Here is a 21,106-nt window from a genome sequence, read left to right as displayed (position 1 = left end):
AGGGACACAGATCATGAAACTCATGTCGATTTGGTGAAAACCTACAATCTGCCAGTGGGTAAAACTTACTATAGGGAACACTTGTCTTGAACACGTTTTAATCTGCCTATATACACATGGGAAGTAATATATTTAGGATTCCTCAAAGTACACAGTGCTCCATCAGTTTAACATCCTTCCTCCAACTACCATGACGCGAAGCAGTCGTCTCCTCTCTTCCCTCATCTTCAAGAATTGCAGCGCCACTCGCACGAAGGGTTTGCTTTTATTGAGTGGTAACATCTTCTAGCTACCTATGCACAGAGATAATAACTTGATCAGCAAGACTGTCTATTAAACCAGTGCTTATGCGCCAAGAGTTTCCCCTGGTCTTTCAATTTGCAACCAAAGGCCAACTCACATGATGATCCAAAACACTCTTCAAGCATTTGTTACGCAAATCCCTATAGCACTACTATAGATACATCACTATAACAACACTATGACACAGAAGTGTGTCTGTCAGACAGACAGAAAGGAAGACATGCAGGCAGACAGGAAGACATGCAGGCAGACAGGGAAACTCACCTTGGACGAGCAGCTCAGGGTTTTCCTCCAGGCCCATTATCTTGCTCTTTTCTATGATCAGGTTCTTCATCTCATCAGGAACTTCGGACAGGCTGTGTCTGTGTGAGATGGATGGACAAACAGAGGGGAGAAATGGTTAATAACTAACCCTTACTGTGTTATACAACACCCCCGCACAATGCCCTATTGGCTCTTAGTCTAGGGGAGGGGGAGGAGTCTAACAACACACACACACACATACACCCATTGAACAACTCCCAAATGACTCTCCGCCAACCTGAAGTAAGAGTGGAGTGGGAGTTGAAGTGCTGTGAATATCTCTCCCTCCTCACCCATGTCCCCAGCCCGGCCCCCTCCGCCTCCATGCAAACCCCCCCCTCCCCCACCCCCACCCCCCCCGCGCCTCCCCAGCTGCATGCATACCACACCACCATGGACAGCTTGTCTGTCTTTTATCGCTTTGGCTGGAGAGCACAGTGGACTGGAGAGAAGCAGAGGACTGAAAATAAACGTGACAGAGTGACGCCGGACTGACTCGATGCCAGCCAGCCAGGAAGTCCCGGGGCAGAGGGAGAGAGAGTTTAAGAGGTCACACTGTTGTCACACAATTAAAACCTATAAACCACCTCAAAACCACCTGGGAATTATGGGAAACGATGGCTCAATCCCATCCTCTCTCCCGTCTCTCAGTCTGAAAGGCCCCGTTGAAGAAGCATCATGTTGGTGCTGTGGGCATCTGGCTTGGCAGGCAGGGTTTTGGACGACCCAAAGCTCTGCTTGTTATCTCTGGCCAAGCCCCATTTACAGCCCATTAGATTGTTTAGAAGGTTTATCTATGCTCATTTATTTATCTAATTGCTAGTTTATTTTCTCTATTTCCTGCATGGAACTAGTGTGTGAGGTACGAAGGCACAAACCCTCCCTCTTAACTTCCTCTAAAAACACCAGGCAGGAAATTTGTTCTGGCAGGCGTCCCTCTTTCATCTGTACATCGTTCTCATACATTCCTTTTTTACTAAGCCAAAAACCATGCCAGCTTTCTTATTTATCTAAAAGGTATCTGAAAGGAATATACACACCAAAACCAAAACTGGTCCATTTGTTTTCAGCTACAGGTCTGGTAAGGATTTCTGGCTCCGGCTTGGTATGATGTAACTATAATCTTGGCATTGTTAGAAACAATACGCAATCTGCGTCCAACTCCTCCCACCTTGATTTCTTGTCTACCGGAATGTCAATAAGAACGGGATAAACATTTGTCAGTATAGAAGAGGACCAATTAAAGCAAATCCTTTGTGAAAGGGATATTGGATAGTGTTCTCTGGGTTGACTCCTGTGATTATCGATCAGACGGAAGGTTAGTCCTTATGGAAAGGACAATATAATCAATGAGTCTAAAAATATAATGTCCTTCTCACCTCGGCTTACAGAACTCTGCTGACATGCTCAAGGTATCTCATTATCTCACTATTCACCTTTTTGTACTGTGTGTCAAAGTTTGCTTGTGAGAAAACATACAATAGTTGGGGGATGTTGGGGTTCCACATGAATGTAGACCCTATTGTATAATTACACTCTGTTGAGTCCAATGGAGGAACAGGCTTCCAGTCGAAGCTAGGATAGCAGTCTAGAGTGTCTGCCCATTTTCCGAAAACTTCTGAATCCCTTACTTCTCAAAGAGTACCTGCCATCAAAAGACCTCCCCATTGAATTACAGAGGGGGGTATGTTTTAGAGATGCATGACAGCAGGATGAATTGTGTACAGAAACGCCTCATAACTGCCTCATAACTGCCTCATAACTGCCTCATAACTCACCGGATGGCACTTTATCGTGCAGTGGGACAATGACCCCAAACACACTGCTATAACCACCAAGGAGTTCGTCAGGGTGAAAACATTCTTGACTGGTCAAGTAAATCACCAGATCTGAATCCAATTGAGCATTGTTTTTACATTCTTAATGACAAGGCTAAAGGCAAAAAGGCCCTGAACTGGAGACGGCGTTAGTGGAGGCCAGCCAGAGCACCAACGGGGAAGACACCCAGTGTCCGGTGATGTCTATTGGTTGTTACGTTTCTTACAAACCCAACACAGCACCTCACCTAAAAAAGCATCCCCTGAATTGAAGCCGAAACTGTGACAAAACATTTTAACTTCAACTACGCAAACTAGAGTGGCTCTGCAATGAAAAGCAAATTGTCCTCGAGTTGCCCAGTCAGACCATTGAGCTAAATCCAATCATTTTTTTTTTGCATGACTGCTGTCTTTCGACACTCCCCAAGGAACTTGAGAGAGCTTGAACAGTTTTCAAAAGAAGCACGATAAAACACTGCCAAATATAGGTCTGCAAAGTTGGTAGAGAAACGACAGACTCGGCTGTAACGGAGTCCGTGGACACTCAATTATAATATAACTTCTGCGCTTTCAAATATATCAATACATTTTAAAATCCCCTTAAAAGGGTTGACTGCGGTTTATAAGTAAGTGGAAGACACACAACAAAATGTGAGAAAGTTCAATTGGGGGTAGACTTTCCATTAAGCACTGTACTGCAGCTTGCCCCGACCGAATGACTGGTTCAGCAGGGGAAACATCCGAGTCAGAAAGAGAGGGTCAGAGCCCTGTCACACTACACCAAGTCAGCATTCACACACTAACGTCACCCGGCTCTCACTGAGCCCTCCAATAAACCCTGCTACCGAAACAGACACGCAGACAGACCTACAACAGCCCTTCAAATGGAGGGCCACAGTCCGAGTTGGGGTTTGGCTCTACAGAGAACTCCAGACTGCTAGTGGGGGATAGCGTGTTGGTATGTGGAGGAGTTAACACCAAAGCACGTCAAGTCTGGAGCCCGGAGAGCTGGGTACAGCGGGTACAGCATGTTACAGCTCAGCCTTAGACTGGTACCTTGAGAGCTACTGCCTTGCCAAAGGGCACAAATGTAAGCTAGCCTATTTCCTGAGAACTTAAACCAGCAATCATCTAACCAAGAAATGGGTCAATTTCCTACCTAAAGCTAGAGCCCTACTGTATGACAATCCTGAGGGAAGATATTGTGAGCGAGGACAACACTAACCACATGTGGAAAATTACACAGCCGTACCTATTAAAACTAACTTAAGGCAGGATTTAAGAGCTGAGATGCACTTGCTGATTACAGGCACCTTCAGAGAGACTGCTCGCCAGATTTAAGTGTAGAGAAACGGGGGAAGGAAAAGAGAATAACGGCCGGTGTTAAACCCTCCGGTTGACCTTTCACTCCGTCTTTCACTCTGTCTCTGTCCAAACAAAAGCCTGACCTTCAGCTCTGATGGGCCCTCAGCTTATCAGAGGCCATCTGGGTCCCCGGGCCTTCCACTGAAGTCTGACACACAATCTGCCATTGTGACTGGCTGCAGAGACGGGCGTCACCACATCAAAGAACGTCAAAGACAAAACCATACGGGAAAACACAAGGGCTTGTTAGAGCTTAGAAACCCATATGCTACAGGTTTGGGAGGGGGTCCTCTGGCACTTTGTGTCCAGGATAAGAAGCGTGAGTGGGAGTGTGTACGACATTTTGGTAAGATGAACCGGGTTGGGGTGGGGATGGTCCAACGCGTCTGTGTTAAAAGTTCAAAGAAACGGACAAAGCGGTGAACATTTTGAGAAGCGGACCATCTGAAAGTCTGTGGACCTCGGCTGTGTCAAGCTGCCACTAACAGGCCCTGCCGCCCACACAGGGCCCAAATGAACGTTTAAACACAGCTAATTGAGTAACAAGGGCCTTGTGAATGAGTGGAGGGAACTAAGCTACCGAGGCCGGATGGAGGAGGTGGGGGGTTGGCAGGCTTCATGGGAGACAGCCCTCCTGGTGGATGGAGGGGGTGCATCTGCAGTGCAGCTGGGGGCACATGTTGGCACTCTAACAGATGAGGCGCTGGGCTTTCCACAGCTGTCCAGCAGAACCCCGCCCCCCGCTCCTCACTCCCCACCCCCGCGCTCCCAGAAGGCCCGGGTTGAGGCCGTGACGGAGTGGCCTTGAGTGCTGACTTCCTGTGGTGGCCAGGAAACAATTTGACACGGGGATTAAGCGGCATGGGGGGAGAAGAGGCCCGCCCAGCCCCGTTCCTCCACTCCAACAGAGAGACTCTGACGCGGCCAGGACAGGATGGACCGGAGGGGGAGCACAGGGGGGAGGCGCTCCAATACAAACCTCCTCGTGTTTCAGGTTTTGTTTCCTCATGAAACAGAGTGCGCAGTCTGTCCATGTACGGCTCCACTCCAGCCATGTCCTTGTCCAGAGGTTCTGGGCCTGGCGATGTCAGGAACGTGGCGAGCTTGGAAAAACCCACTTGTGATGCCGTGTTTACGGAAGTGAATGAGAACACATGGAAACCTCCTGCAGACCAGATGGCCGGCAGCCCGTCTCCCTCTCCATCAATCTCACCCTTCTCTTTCTCCCCCACTGTTAGTTCCCTCCAATGTAACACCAGCACTCTAAGACATACCATCTGGGTGCCCCACATTAACGGTAAGCTCGCTAACAAAGAGAGAGGGAAGAGAAAGCGGGAAGAGAGAGGGGGAAGAAAGAGTGGGAAGAGAGAGGGGGGGAGAGAAAGCAGGGAGAGGAGGAAGTGGGGGGAGAGGGGGGGGAGTGTGTGTTGTAGACAGTGGAGGAGGGGGGTGTACTGGGGGAGATTTGAGTTATCGTTTGCAAACAATACGCCCCTATATGCTGTACTTTTCATACACAATACAATGTCTAATCTGTGTGTGTACCTGTTTCAACGTGTCTGTGTGTGTGTGTGTGTGTGTGTGCATGTATTCTAGAGGGTGAGTGGGCCGGCAAATAAAGCAGCCTATCGGAAGGCTCAATACTGTCCTTGATCAGTGACTATCACCACCATTGGACTGTTAATCTGTCTGCCTCTCCGGCCAAGCTTCAATCCATCTCTCTCCCTCTCCCAATCACTCGCAGCAGGAAGGAAATAACTGATCAGATCCAGCTGGCAAGACAAATTTAGACTCATAGCCATATATCAGCAGACAATCTGTTATGCTTTGTATGGAAGAAAGCTCCGCTGCCATCATGAGAAGCGTGTTTAGGAGACCTGGGCCTGAGCAGCCTTCCAGTCAGGCTGGTGGAGCGCCAGCCAGATGAGTCTTGTTAATTAGAGTTGTAAAAACAGTGTCCGTGCTTTGGGGCTTGGGGGACGTGGTCCGAGCCAGACCGCTGGTCCGAACGATGGAGCCGCTCCGGAATACAAAGTGGCTCCTCAAAACTCGGGGCCCCAGGGCAAATGGTCCCCTATTCCCTACTCAGTGCACTGCTGTTGAAAAGGGCCCTTGGGTCCTACAGTTAAATGTAGTGAATTATGTGGTGAAACAGGGTGGAGTTCTAGAAAACACCAGGTAGCCAGATCACAGACCTCCCTCCCTGTCGACCTCTCCTTTTCTCTTTCATGCAGGGTTATGTTACGTCGGCCCCTGTGTAACCAGCACAGGAAATGACACCGGAGCTTTCGGTGGGAGGGGTCCCATTAACCGACATGTACTACACGCACATCAGATTGAGCTGTAAGCTAGATCCGGGGGTTGGGATTCAGAGCCCTGCTTTAAAGCATGAAATCATTCAGGTTACCCAGACTTTTTTATTTCCTGTGAACAAACACATTGACACTCGTGGTGACACAGAGGATTCGCTGACAAACACTGTGAAAACCGTCCAAACACTTATTTTAGCTAGCACAGAGCATCAGGAGACAGCGACTCCGAGGTCATCTTTCTATCAGTTCTCCATCCCGTCCTCCTCTCAGCCCCCTGGTGGGAAAATGGTAACGTGGTGATTAAGAGCGGGCCTATATGACCTCCCGGCTCTAAAAATATGCTGTTTACTCAAGACCACTGCCAAGGAATTCTAGCCTAGGCAGAGGGAGTGCATAAACGTGTTTCGTGGGGGGAAACTGAGAGAGAACAGGAAGTATGTGTGTGTGTGTGTGCTTGGGTGAAGGCATTTGGGCATGTATGTGACTTTGACAATGTGTAAAGGAAGCAAATGTATTGAAAGATCTGAAAAAGATCTGAAAACTGAAACTCTAGGCCAGAGGTAGGATAAATTCAGGAGATTGAAACGCTAGGCCAGAGGTAGGATAGATTCAGGAAACTGAAACTGTGGGCCAGTGGTAGGATAGATTCAGGAGACTGAAACTGTAGGCAAGAGGTAGGATAGATTAAGGAGACTGGAATTGTAGGCCAGTAGTAGGATAGATTAAGGAGACTGGAATTGTAGGCCAGAGGTAGGATAAATTCAGGTGACTGAAACTGTAGGCCAGTGGTAGGATGGATTCAGGAGACTGAAACTGCAGGCCAGTGGTAGGATAGATTAAGGAGACTGGAATTGTAGGCCAGAGGTAGGATAAATTCAGGTGACTGAAACTGTAGGCCAGTGGTAGGATAGATTCAGGAGACTGAAACTGTAGGCAAGAGGTAGGATAGATTCAGGTGACTGAAACTGTAGGCCAGTGGTAGGATAGATTCAGGAGACTGAAACTGTAGGCAAGAGGTAGGATAGATTCAGGAGACTGAAACTGTAGGCAAGAGGTAGGATAGATTCAGCTGCAGGTCAAACTGTCAGAGGGGATCCAAGGCCAGAGGCCAGAATATAATAATTCCATACTTTGACTACACTGAGAAAAAGAAATACACAAACATAATATATCTCATTTGTATTTGGGGAATCAAACACACATGGCTACATTTATGGTGATTTCAGAGTTGTTTCCCCCAAAATAAATCCAGAATCTCCATCAAAACAAATCTGTTGCCGAATGTTGTCAACCCCTGCTGTAGGTTACATTGGCAATAGGCTATGAATAGGCAATAGGCAGTGAAGCCATGGTATTTTGCCGGTCAACGTAATAAACCTGTCCTGATTACATTAGTATGGAAAGCTGACATAAGATCTGAGGACAGACACACAAATGGCTAATTACCACATAAACCACATCCAAGGACATTCTTGAACAATGTTTCTTTCAGTCTCTTTTAGCCTTTATCGTCTGGCATTCCACATCAACAGTCATGCTCTTGCCAGAAAGAGTAAAAGGGAACAAAAATGGATGAAGATAGACAGAGAAGGAGAGAAAGAGGGAGGGAGGGAGGGAGGGAGCACCCCTGAGTCACTAACTCTTGTCTGTCTCAATGCTGCCATTGGGGGGCTCAGTTGAGGTGGGAGATGGAGGTATTTGGAAGGAAGAAAACAGCACTGATGTGGGACTGACAGGTCGGCATGTGAGTGAGGGGCTCCTGTCTGAGGGTGGTGTGGAGGCTGAATTGCACATTTAACCCACAGACACACTGACTAGATGGGAAATGACAGGCCTCTGTTGGACCCTGTTGACCCTGTTTTCAATTAAATACTGGTCAGGTCTGTCTGCCTGCCTGGTCATGTCTGTCTGCCTGCCCGATCATGTCTGTCTGCCTGGTCATGTCTGTCTACCTGGTCATGTCTGACTGCCTGGTCATGTCTGACTGCCTGGTCATGTCTGTCTGCCTGGTCATGTCTGTCTACCTGGTCATGTCTGTCTACCTGATCATGTCTGTCTATCTACCTGGTCATGTCTGTCTACCTGGTCATGTCTGTCTACCTGGTCATGTCTGTCTGCCTGCCTGGTCATGTCTGTCTACCTGGTCATGTCTGTATGCCTGGTCATGTCTGTCTGCCTGGTCATGTCTGTCTACCTGGTCATGTCTGTCTACCTGGTCATGTCTGTCTACCTGGTCATGTCTGTCTGCCTGGTCATGTCTGTCTGCCTGGTCATGTCTGTCTACCTGGTCATGTCTGTCTGCCTGGTCATGTCTGTCTGCCTTGTCATGTCTGTCTGCCTGTGGTCTGTCTTATACAGGCCCCACGGGTGATTAGATGATATGCCACTCTGTACGAGTAGGGCAACAGTCAGGAGCAACAGCACACAAGCTCTGGTAACAACGCTAAGTTTGGAGAAAAATAACGGCATTGTCTTCAGACAAGGAACTCTCCCAAATCACCAGATTGGGTGGGCATGGGCACGACACTTCATGCTGGTACAAAATGTTTTCTGGAGCTTGCGTGCGTTTCATTCCCGATTCCCCTCAGCGTGCGTTTCATTTCCGATTACCCTCAGCGTGCGTTTCATTTCCGATTCCCCCTCGCGTGCGTTTCATTTGCGATTCCCCTCAGCGTGCGTTTCATTTCCGATTCCCCTCAGCGTGCGTTTCATTTCCGATTCCCCTCAGCGTGCGTTTCATTTCCGATTCCCCTCAGCGTGCGTTTCATTTCCGATTCCCCTCAGCGTGCGTTTCATTTCCGATTCCCCTCAGCGTGCGTTTCATTTCCGATTCCCCTCAGCGTGCGTTTCATTTCCGATTCCCCTCAGCGTGCGTTTCATTTCCGATTCCCCTCAGCGTGCGTTTCATTTTCCGATCCCCTCAGCGTGCGTTTCATTTCCGATCCCCTCAGCGTGCGTTTCATTTCCGATTCCCCCTCGCGTGTGTTCATTCTCACACCAAGTTGCACGGTCGTCTGGCCTGTTGCCACTCGAAAGGCTGCGGAAGAAGCCACCTGGCTCAACGGACCAGTTGAGCAACACAATGGACTCCCTCTTCCTCTCCCTCTCTCGTCCTCCCCCTCGGCGTGGTACAGGTCGGCCTCTAGCTAACCGTGTTCAACTCACACCAGACACAGTGGATAATGTGACTCTACATGTCCACCCAGAGGCTTCCCATGAGCAGAACTCAACCTGCTCGTCAGCGAAGCCTGCCGGCTTTGTAATGACTAATGGGTACTAGGAACACTCCTGCTCAGAAGAGGTGCTGTAGCACAGGGAGGCGTGGCGTGTTTCCACGGTAGCCTTGTGCCCCGCCTCCTAATGACCAGACATGCAGAAAGCTTGCCTCGAAGACAGAACAATTCAATTCCAGTCAGCAAGACAACGTTGTGGAATCCCAGCGTTGTCTGCCTAGCCCACATTCACCTGCGTCTGAACCCCCCCAACTTGACTCTCGATGGGCCGTGAACTAAATCTGTGAGATTAAGGCCTAGTATGATATTAATCTGTCACTACATCCAGATCTGCACGCTCACTCTACCGGCTTTGAAATGGATCAGTGGGTGGGTGTGGTCAGATAATGGTTGTCAAGCATGCCTCTTAACACTCGGGCTGATTTCAGTTATCCGTTCAACACACGCCCTCCAGAGACAGCAGTAAATCAGCAGTGCGGGAGCCCTGGGGCCTCGTGCTCCGCTCTACAGAGGTGGTGACACACACCCCTGGAATAATGGCCCACAGCAGGCTGTGCTGTGGAGGGTGTGCTCTCCAGGGTGTGCTCCTGAAGTCCTGGGTTCTGCGTGAGGCCAGAGACGGGCAAGGAGGGTGGCAGGGGTGCCTCACAGTTAACACCACTATTACTACCACTATTACTACTACTATTACTACTACTACCACCATGAATACTACTGCCATCAACACCACTAATACTACTATTATAAATACTACTGTCAACATCACTATTACCACCACCACTAATACTACTGCTATCAACACCGCTACTACTACTATTAGTACTACTACCACCACAAATACTACTACTATCACTACTACTACTATTACTACCACCACAAATACTACTACTATCACTACTACTACGATTACTACTACTACCACCACTACTACAACTACTATTACTACCACCACAAATACTACTGCTATCAACACCACTAATACTACTATTATTACTACTACTACCACCACAAATACTACTGCTATCAACACCACTAATACTACTACTATTACAACTACTACCACCACAAATACTAATATTATTAACACCACTATTACCACTACTATTCCTACTACTACCACCATGATTACTACTGCTATCAACATCACTAATACTACTACAAGAAATACTAATGTCAACACCACTAATATTACTACTATTACTACTACTACCACCACTAATACTACTACTAGTACTAGTATTAATACCATCCCTTCCATTACTACGAATACGATTAATACTCCTACCATCACCACTACCTATAATATTACTACTAATACTATCACTACCACCCTCTCCACTGCTATTACTATCACAACCAGTAATACTCCTACCACTAATACTAATTATACTACTACTACTACAATCACAACTACTAGTAATGATACTACAACTGCTACTACTACCACCACCAGCACAAATACTACAACTGCTACCACCCCTCCTCCTACTACTACTACTACTACTATTACTACAAACAGGTATGTGTTTGAGTGTGATTCCACAGGTTTTACCGGTCCTCACTATGATCATGTAAACTGAGTAAGATTGTCTAGGTTAGAATTAGGGTTAAGGCTAGTCATTAAGCCTCAGGAGTTGGAGTTTACCAACCTTTGTGGAAGTGAAAGACAGGGAGATTAGGGACTCTACTAACGTGTCTGTGCTGGGTGACATGGCTGACATTCTACACAGAATCATAGAGCACCAGCCAACAGACTAAGAGGAACTACTGATGTAAATGTACTGAAAAACTGGAACACTGACTTCCTAAAAGCACACACACACACACGCACATACTAACACACAAAGTCAGACACCTACCCATTGGTCCCATTGGCTGTACGAGGTGGCTGAGAGAGAGTAACCTCAAGTGGACCCTGTGAAGAGAGAAAAAAAGCAGACAAGGCATGAATGGATTCTGTACAACATGGCAGATGATTCTTCCCATTGACAGGAGAACCCAGGCTAGCTCTGAGCTGGGACTAGGTGTTGCTGGGGTGAAGATCCCCATAGGAGAACCCAGGCTAGCTCTGAGCTGGGACTAGGTGTTGCTGGGGTGTTGTCTGCCCCCCAGCCCCAGTGTTTTACAGCAGTGATCAGACCGGGCACACAGCTGCTCTGTTCTTCTAACGGTTGGCTTTTACTTGCAAGAGTGAGCTGCCGGGAAGAAAATATGGCATTCAAAACAGGCTCATTTACCATTGGAGCCAGAAACAGAGGATCCTTTTGTGCTTTAGCTTAACTCACTCTCCCTCCAACCACCGATCCCCAGACCCTTTCAGTGTCATTTCTTTGAAAAAGGTCTACATTTTTATTTACCGTCTGTCACACTCCTATCTCACACAGTGGGGTCTTCGTTGGTACAGCCTCTGAAATGCTGCTATACAAATGAAACACGAGAAAAAGACGTGTTCCAGAGCCATAAGATGTTGGTGCAGTGTCAAACAAAACAGACATAAATCCCTTTTTGGGTTAGCAAGCGCTTTCTCAAACCTTTCGTTTCGGTCAGTGGAACAGCCAAGGCTGTAACACAGTATAGCCTACCATCACCTGCTGTCACAGACAGCAGCGTGAGAGAGAGATAGGCCAGACCAGACAAGGAAGACCCTGCAGAATGGGCCCCTAAATAAGGGTGTAGACAGACTTCTTAAACTACAGTGATGATTAAGCTGAGGACTTCATTTCCTTTCCTGCAAAAATTGTAATGAGGGGCTAACATAATTTACCATACAGTACTTTTCCTCTTAAACCACATTCTAACCCCACCCCTCTCTGCACTCTGGCACTGAAACACTGGCTGTTCTTAAGCACATTGCCAGGCACTGAAACACTGGCTGTTCTTAAGCACATTGCCAGGCACTGAAACACTGGCTGTTCTAAAGCACATTGCCAGGCACTGAAACACTGGCTGTTCTTAAGCACATTGCCAGGCACTGAAACACTGGCTGTTCTAAAACACATTGCCAGGCACTGAAACACTGGCTGTTCTTAAGCACATTGCCAGGCACTGAAACACTGGCTGTTCTTAAGCACATTGCCAGGCACTGAAACACTGGCTGTTCTTAAGCACATTGCCAGGCACTGAAACACTGGCTGTTCTTAAGCACATTGCCAGGCACTGAAACACTGGCTGTTCTTAAACACATTGCCGGGCACGAATACATTGGCTATTCTAAAACACACTGTCTGGCTCAGAGACACTGGCTGTTTTAAAGCACATTGTCAGGCACTGAAACACTGGCAGTTCTAAAACACATTTCCTGGCACGAATACATTGGTTTTTCTAAAATACACTGTCTGGTTCAGAGACATTGGCTGTTTTAAAGCAAATTGCCAGGCACAGAAACACTGGCAGTTCTAAAACCCATTGCCTGGCACGAATACATTTGCTGTTCTAAAACACACTGTCTGGCTCAGAGACATTGGCTGTTCTAAAGTACATTAACTGGTACTGAGACATTGGCTGTTAGTAAACTGCCTGGCACCAAGAAACTGGCTGTTCAAAAACACACTGCCTGGTGACCAGCATGTTTGGGAAGAAAACAGCTCGGCATGGATTACCACTTATAGCCTGCATTGAATGACCCAAACATCCAATCCCTTAACACTCGACTCACCAACATGGTCTTCAGGGAGCTGAGGTATGGCCGTTTAACTGACTTCATGGAGCCCCTTCTAACAGTAAAGTTAAATCCAATTTCATGGTAAAACAGTGAACTTTTCATTATTTGGAAGATGCTGATGTAGCCATGGGCTGGAAAGGAGGTTTCCTTTCACACTGTGAGGAGGTTTTCCAAGATCTCCAGTCTGACCTTGGAAAACCTCATCAGGGCTTGCCTGTGATCTAACTGGCCAGTGTTTCAGTGGTGTTGTTGGCTCTGGAGATCTACAGCCTTGCCCGAGGCCCTTGGGGGGGGGCTCTCACAGCTCACACCACAGTTTACTACCGGCTCTGCTAAGTTTAGCCCTCAACAGACACACGTTGCAAAGCGCTTCAGACAGTTAAAAAGTGGGGAAAGAAAAACCCAACTACTAATTTCCAGTACTCGCTCTGCATGAGGGTAGACACTGGGCGGGGGGGCCATGTGAAAGGATAAGGAAAAAAGTGTGTGTAATGAGACCGAGTTAACGTTTAACCACGGGAGAGGAGCTGTAAATGTCAGGCAAGCCTAGCAGGAATGACTGAACGGTGTCATAAAGCAATTTGTAAATGAGGCCTGGTTGGGCCTGTGAGGTAGTTCCCCTCTCCTGGTTGTCACTCAACCCTCTGGCCCAGTCCTGTTCTTCAGACGCACGGCCTCAGCATGCAGCGACGGACACAAACAGAGGTCCATGGCCCAACTCATTACATTAAGACACAGTTTGCCAAGCGGTCACATGAAGACTAATGAGTGGTCCCCGGTCCAATTTCCAGCGGTCACTTTCTAAGAAGAGGGCACTGTCCCTGAACGCTACCCTCCCCCCTGTCTATCTCTTTAAGAGTATCCTCCGTGAGACAAAAGGAGGAGATTCTGTCAGACTGGTTCCGGCTGGGGTGAGAAGACAGGGTGGAAGAGAGGGCAGGAAGGGGGTGAGTCATCGGGAACGGGGCCAGGCCGGGGTGAGGGCGGGAAGAAGGGAGACATGGATTTGTGATGTATTCGTTCCGTGGCTCACTTCCTCTGTCCTCTGGCCCCCCTACACCCACCCGTCTCCCTGCCCAGCCTCGTAGCTCTCCAGGGAGGCTAACTAGGAGGAATGAACGCGGCCGTGCCAATGCCAGTGCCCGAGTAGCAGATCTTTGGCCTGGCGATAGCGAGATCGAGGGGCAACAGAAACCAAATATATATATATATATACATATCCGGAGGTGCAGTAGCACCACTGAATGCTATCTGATTGAAAGCGGGAGGCGTGGCACCGCCAGCAAGCCGGTTAACCGGACCCACTTTGGGGCTTGCCAGAGCTGCGCCTGTGAGTTCCCAGTAACAGGATGCATTTCAACACACCACATTGGCAGGTGTTGTATGTGGGCACTTGGCCCAGTTAATCTAGCAGAATCCACAGTTTTAAGTGGAAACATGGAAGGGAGAGAGAATGACGGATGTCCTCTCCTAAAAACCAGTACCCTGGCTGTCCCAACACTGGTGGCATTCAGCTCTGCCTGACTGACTGTTTGGGCAGCTGTTGGGAGAGCAGTTTCTTTGAATGGGGATTTTAAACATGCAGCGAACCGTTTCTGAACTGGCCGAGGCAGGAACAGCTCAGAGAGCCAAGCCTGCACAAGCGTCACAACTGACTCATGTCTTCAACCTCAGCCGGAGCGCAGGCCAGACACAGAGCGTCACGCCATCATTTTAGAATTACGCCTTTTTACACGCTTCACGGCCGTTCTTGGCACCGGAGAGGAAGACGATGACATGGGATCTGGTGGTGGTGAAGACGTTGGATGGGTGTCTCTGGAGGGGAGCCTCGAGGCCTGTGGGTCACTGTGGTCATCCCTGGCAGCGAAGGCACCCATTCAGCTAACATGCTTCTACAGAGAGGACCGGCACACATCCCCGGGGAGGTCTGACCTCCGGTCTCAGAGTGCCGCTTGTCAAACCCTGGCGTGACCGAGTGCACCAGGCAAACAGTGGAACTGGCATGTAAGGGCTTCTCCCAAGACCAGGACTCCTCTATGACCCCCAAGCTCTGACCCCACTTCCAGAAGCACTCCTGACACCGTGGAAAGCTAAATGTTAGAGACCCCAAATCCTGGTGGAAGGCCTTCGGATGGATGAATGGCCTTCATAGGGTGGTCTCTAATGGCGTTGGGATTACATGGTTCTGACTATGTGATACATTTTGGTATTATAAACTTCCAAAAAACCTCTGAAGTCGCTACCTCCTGTGGATATGTGCGCTACTTTCTTGAAAGTGTACTTCCTCAAGACTACCACAGTGTGAAGGGCACTGTATAGACTACATACAGACAACAAAAAAGATGACTCAAGGGAATATTTCCAGTGGTAATTCGAACAAAATATATTCAAGTTGAAGATGTAAACAGCGCTTATTGCCAGACACGTTTTGTAGTGGCAGAAAGACCAGTCCTTTCTGCCGGGTACTGGGTGAGTTTTTCAGCACAGGCACCTGTGTGTGATAATATGTCTGTTATTAGATAATCTTGGCTAAATATACTTACAGTTAATATGAAAGGACGCACTGACAAGACCCTGGTCAACTTGCTGTGCGTGTTGAGCTCAGTCCACAGCTAGCTAACGATAAAGCTATACCGTTTTGTATATCTTTCGGTCACGTGTATTGCGAAGCAGAGGGGGACGTTGGTTCACAAGTGGACTGGAGGAAGCTGTACAGTTAGCAGCATAGCGTTTGATGTAATATGCATATCGCTTGTTTCTAGCCCAGAAACCTCTCTCAGCACATTGTTCAATACAAGCCAATGTATACTGAAACATTATGCAATGGATATGGCCTGTTTTTTCTGTATCTCTTCAAATACTTTGTGTCCCTGGGTCAGCTGAGATCTAATTGTTGGCCCAGCAGGGAATATTTACTATCTAGCACACATCGGTGACAAGTCAGGTAAGGAGGAAACAAGATTAGCCGGAGGCAGCTGTAAGAAAATCAATAATCAATATTTTCGAGGAAGTGTCTAGCTGTAGTTAAGGAGCTGATCAAACCAGGGACGTTAGCAATGCCCACACTCTTAGAAACCTGGAGATCAAGGAAGAACTGGACTATGCCCACACTCTTAGAAACCTGGAGATCAAGGAAGAATTGGACTATGCTCACACTCTTACAAACCTGGAGATCAAGGAAGAATTGGACTTGCTCAAGGAACACTGCTAGCTAATAGTTAATGTTTGCACCTTCAGTTAGTTGAGGAGCTCTTGGAGGAACCGTTAATGATTGATCGAGGAACCCTGGAGTAGAAGCGTGGCACAGCAGGGGCAGGGCTTTAAGATATAGGCTATCTTTGATTGGACACCCATTAGAGTATATGTGATTCCTGTTCATCGGTTTTGCTGAACTGTCATTGGACCATTCCCCTGTCACCACATTACTTGGCCTACGACGTGACACGCTGGCTATTGTCAGATACAGTAGGTATGGCCAAACGGTTCCAGATCCCAAAAAGATCTCTCTTCCCCCATATTCTGATGGACTTGTGTGCCACAGCTGGCAGAAAGGTAATAAAATATAAATACAGACTACTACCTCCCTCTTCAGATGTTATGGGTAGAATGGACCATTCTGTGTTCTCGGTGTGGTAAATGGGAACACTGTGGGGATGACATCAAAGAACATATGCTGCCCAAGTGTCCTACCGCAATCAATACAGAAAATATAATTGCACAAGGGACCATGAAGAAATAGTGGATGACAACACAAGTGCTTGCTATGCGGGCTGTCAATAATATTGATGAATATGGCTATGCACCGATCAATTCTAGATTAACTTTGATGGACGTGAAGATAGAGTACATTAGGTCCAACATTAATGAGAAGAGGCCACCTCCACATAGGGCAACAATGACCCCTCACAAATGGGCGCACAATGCTGAACTCTCTGTGCCTGATCAGATGACTAACATTAGAGAGAAGACAAGGACACGGTCTTGTTTGCCATGGAGTGGACGCAGGCGAAACACACAGGATCGATTCAATTCCCCACCAGGCTTCATGGCTTGCATCACATTGTGTGGTATTGCTCAATGTTGCCTAGGCTGCAAAGACCAAGCCCAGGCACTCCGCAGGGAGCTGTTCTGTCTGTCTGTTCTGTCCACCTGTCTGTTCTGTCTGTCTCTTCTGTCTGTTCTGCAATGCACGACAGCGGAGCTGAATTACATTGTGACGGAGGGAGCCGATCGCATGAATGACCTGACACACGCCCTGTATACTGGAAAAGAAATTAGTCAGGTCAGCATGGTGGTGGCTAACCACTTCAAAACAGTAAATAAGGGCCCACCTAGCACAACCACTAACTCTATCTTTTGGCACACAGGCCTTGTGGTTGCTCATTCCTGCCTATGTCAGCATGTTCCTATGTGTATTATTGGATAGGATTCTAATATAGAATATTGTAATAACAGTGTTTTGTTGTTGCATGGATAGACAACCCTGGACCAATTCCATTTCTACTGTGACTGAATACATAGCCAGTAGCTAGCGTATTCATAAGCTTCACGGTGCTCAGGGCAAAATCATCATCTTGGTAACTATGGTGATGAGGAGAGTAGCAACCTATGGCTTTCTGGGGTGAGTAATAAAAGTCTTGCTTCAACTTACCACTTAAAATAACCAAGATATTTGCATACGTATAGCATATACATAGCTATAACGATGTTATAACATTTAAGTGCAAATTCAATCAATGTATTTTTCGCGTACATAGTTACTGCTAAGTGTGCAGCACGCCTAACAATGACCTAACACATATTATCACAACCGAAAACCAATAAATCGGAAAATGTCCGAACGAATCCAATTAACAAACAAAAATAAACCCATATGCAATCTATGCGTTAACACTATGAATATGATTATTTCATACAACATATACGCATATTAAGAACTTGAGTGAGTATATATGTCAATAATCCCGTGTTAAAACAGCCCAACACAGTACCAAAAAAGTGTAGTTGATACAATTGCCTATTTTAAGAATATCGAGGTTACCATTAAAACAGGAAGTGGCCGCATAGTGACCAATCACATCAGAAACAGATTTCTACTTCAGGTAGGCCTACTTTCAAGCATGTTCCATACCGGTTTATACTGTATTACTTATTATACACATGTATGACCCTTTATGGTGTGTTGTTAATATGTCTTATAACATGTGTATGTATCCGGAATAAAATTATCAACTGACTGACATATGACGGTTATTTGGTAGTCAGAATAATCATAAAATGGTAATTCCGCATTATAATGCGTCATGCTATGCATATGTTTACGACACGTCTTAACAGCGCATTTGACCTTATTTTCAGAGGTGGACAGAAGTAATATTAACATTTGAATACTAATAAATGTATGCATGATAATCTTCCTTACCCGTCCGTTGCAAGTCAGATCCTCCTTGTTGCGCAACTCAAAAGATTCTTCCTCCTCTTTCTCCCCATAGTCCCGTCCGAGTAAATTGAAACCCTTTCTGCAGCACAGAAACCAGCAAAATCCTTGCAAAGGCATTCAAATAATGGTGAAGTTAGGCGTTTTTGACTATTCTTGTAAAGTCAACATTCAACGTGGCCTCTGGGGGTAAGCGGCTATACGATCTCACAGTACGTATATCCAGAGTCGCTTGAGGATAAAAACACCCAGTTTGAAAAGCCTCTCCATAAGACTTCTGCTGAGGGAAAATTAAAAAAAAAAAGATTCCACACAAACGCGAAAGGTTTAACACCTGTCTAGTGAAGAGTAACAGAAGATTTTCAAAAGTTCAACCTGGTGAAAGTTTGTCTGAAAATTGGATCAAATCTGTCCTTCCAAAATATCAGTTGCCTGGTCCGACACCTTGCACATATATTCAGTTTTAGTTTCGCACGTTATGACAAACTAGCTAACTACAAAGTAGATAATTTTCCATTCTAAATGCCACTACAGGCTGACCACAACATGCATTTAGTAAATAAACGCCGTCAAAAGAAATCCACATGAAGAGCGAAATTATTATTGTCTGATGTCTATTTTCTCACATTACAGATAGCTACGCTAGATAGACTGAGTTTACTAATTGAACAAAAGCGTGCGAGAGCTTAGCCAGCCTGTATGGGTTGTAGGAACTGTCCAATGCGAAATATAACAGGCTGCTCTCTCACACGCCCAAACAGGGAGCCACGCCTATCTTTTACACGCCCACTCTTCCGATAGACTATTGCATCACATGGTGAACATGAACTAAATCTACCAACAGGCACAGTCGCTCATTATTCGTAAAATAAGAACGTATAACAGGAAGTGGAAGTAATGGGATAGAATTTAACATTAAAATGGTCCTGCCAAATATCAGTACCCATTACCAGGGGCAACTGGTCATTAGGGGCAGGTGGGGCACAGCCCCACCTGTTGTCAACAGAAAGAACTGCAACAAAATTATGTTATTTTTATTTCTCGAAGATTACTTCCTATAATTTATTATCTATGAATATAGCATCTTCTTAAATTGCATATCATTTGTGTTAGGATTTTATTTCATGTTCATTGGTCCCTGCCTTGCTGCTTCAGACTGCATTCTGCCAATTTGAATTCGCAGTAGTAGGCCATAGTTTAACCGTGAATGCGGGCCTAGCCCCTCCCATGCAATATACATTGTACGTGTGAAAATATGAATATGCATGCTCAGAATGTTAATGTGATCAATGTAGATCACACAAATTTGATGCCAAGTGGGGCTGACAGCGGGTAGCCCCACTACATCATAATTTCGTATTTCAGACCTGATTGGCTGTCTGCCTGTCTGGCGCCAACATTAGTCGGCAAAAGAGTGAGGGGGGTAGATTGTCTTAGCCAGCTTGTTAGCTTCACAAACGCCACTGCGGGGGGGGGGACGAGTCGGTGGAATCCCTTAATCCTGGAATATTCAGATGCATTTTCCAGACTATGTGTGAGGGCGATTCGAGACTTCAGAGGCACTATGACGCTCAGCCCATCTTCAAAGGGACATCTAGCACTGTACAAAACGAACTGTTAGACTGTATGTATGAAGTGTACTGGGAGGGGATAGCCAAACCAGTGGACGAGACATCATTTGTTGGCTATATGTGATGTCTCCTGTAAATCACAAATGGCGATTGTGTTGTGATACATGTTGCCTGACAATACAGTGACAGAGAGGTTTTAGGAGTTTGTGGAAGTCAAAGATAAAACTGGACTCTGCCTCTCTAATAGCATCAAGGGTGTGCTGGAACCACTAAAGCTGGAAGAAAAGCTGATTGCTCAGACTTATGATGGTGCGACTGTAATGAGTGGAAACATCCGAGGAGTACAGACACTAATGAAAGAGACATACTCACATGCCCAGTTTGTTCACTGCTATGCTCACCAGCTGAACCTGACCTTGCAGCAACTTTGTTCAGCAAAGATGAGCATCCTGAAGGTGTTTTTGCAGATTTAACTGCTTTTGCCACCTTTTTCTCTGGCCCTCCAAAACGTGTTGCGGCACTTGCTGAGGCAACACAGAGACGCATTCCAAGGCCACCCGCTGTACGATGGAACTTTAGAAGTAGAACTGTCAATGCAGTTTGGGAAAACCGTGCTACGCTGCTCCTGTGTATTGAGAAAATACGCACACAACCAGGATGGGATGAGGCCACCATAAGTGAGGCATACGGCCTGTCAAAAAACCTCAGTGATGAGCCTTTCTGCAGCTGCTGAAAATTTTTTCTTATCTTATTCCAGAAGTTGATACAACACTCTGCAAAAACAGAGCATCGGTGCATCTAGGATCAGCAGTGTTCTCACCTGTTTAAGGAGAATGTCCAGAATATGTGGAAGCAAACTGATGAATGGGCTGCCACCGTTCACGATGGAACAGACGAGCCAGGCTGACGAGGAACCAACACTGTGCCAGTGATGAAGGAGGCATAAGACACAGTCATCTCCCAGGTGGAGCAGAGGTTTTCACAAAGTGACCACCTGTTCGCTGCCACGTGGGTCGACAGCTCGCTCTTCCTACAATTTGTCCTGTCATTCCCTACATCTGAGCTTGACTGTGTGGTGAAACTATGGCCTCTAGGAAACGAGGA

The 21,106-nt window shown here is 46.8% G+C and overlaps 1 protein-coding gene across 2 annotated transcripts in view; it reads right to left on the bottom strand.

Moving 5' to 3' along the window:
* plekhh3 (pleckstrin homology, MyTH4 and FERM domain containing H3) overlaps nt 1–19,139 on the bottom strand; it is a 41,626-nt gene extending 22,487 nt beyond the window's left edge. For both annotated transcript variants that reach the window (XM_029123104.2, XM_010874549.5), the window contains exons 1-3: nt 18,417–19,139; nt 11,193–11,248; nt 568–665 (exon numbers count right to left, since the gene is read on the bottom strand). In XM_029123104.2, the coding sequence (XP_028978937.2) occupies nt 568–665; nt 11,193–11,248; nt 18,417–18,551 (289 nt within the window). In that variant the 5' untranslated portion in view covers nt 18,552–19,139. The remainder of the gene's footprint in view (nt 1–567; nt 666–11,192; nt 11,249–18,416) is intronic.
* Nucleotides 19,140–21,106: the final 1,967 nt, after the last annotated feature.

This window comes from Esox lucius, chromosome 11 (genome assembly GCF_011004845.1).
Source record: "Esox lucius isolate fEsoLuc1 chromosome 11, fEsoLuc1.pri, whole genome shotgun sequence".
Lineage (NCBI taxonomy): Eukaryota > Metazoa > Chordata > Actinopteri > Esociformes > Esocidae > Esox > Esox lucius.
This window is presented reverse-complemented; position numbering and strand designations above follow the sequence as displayed.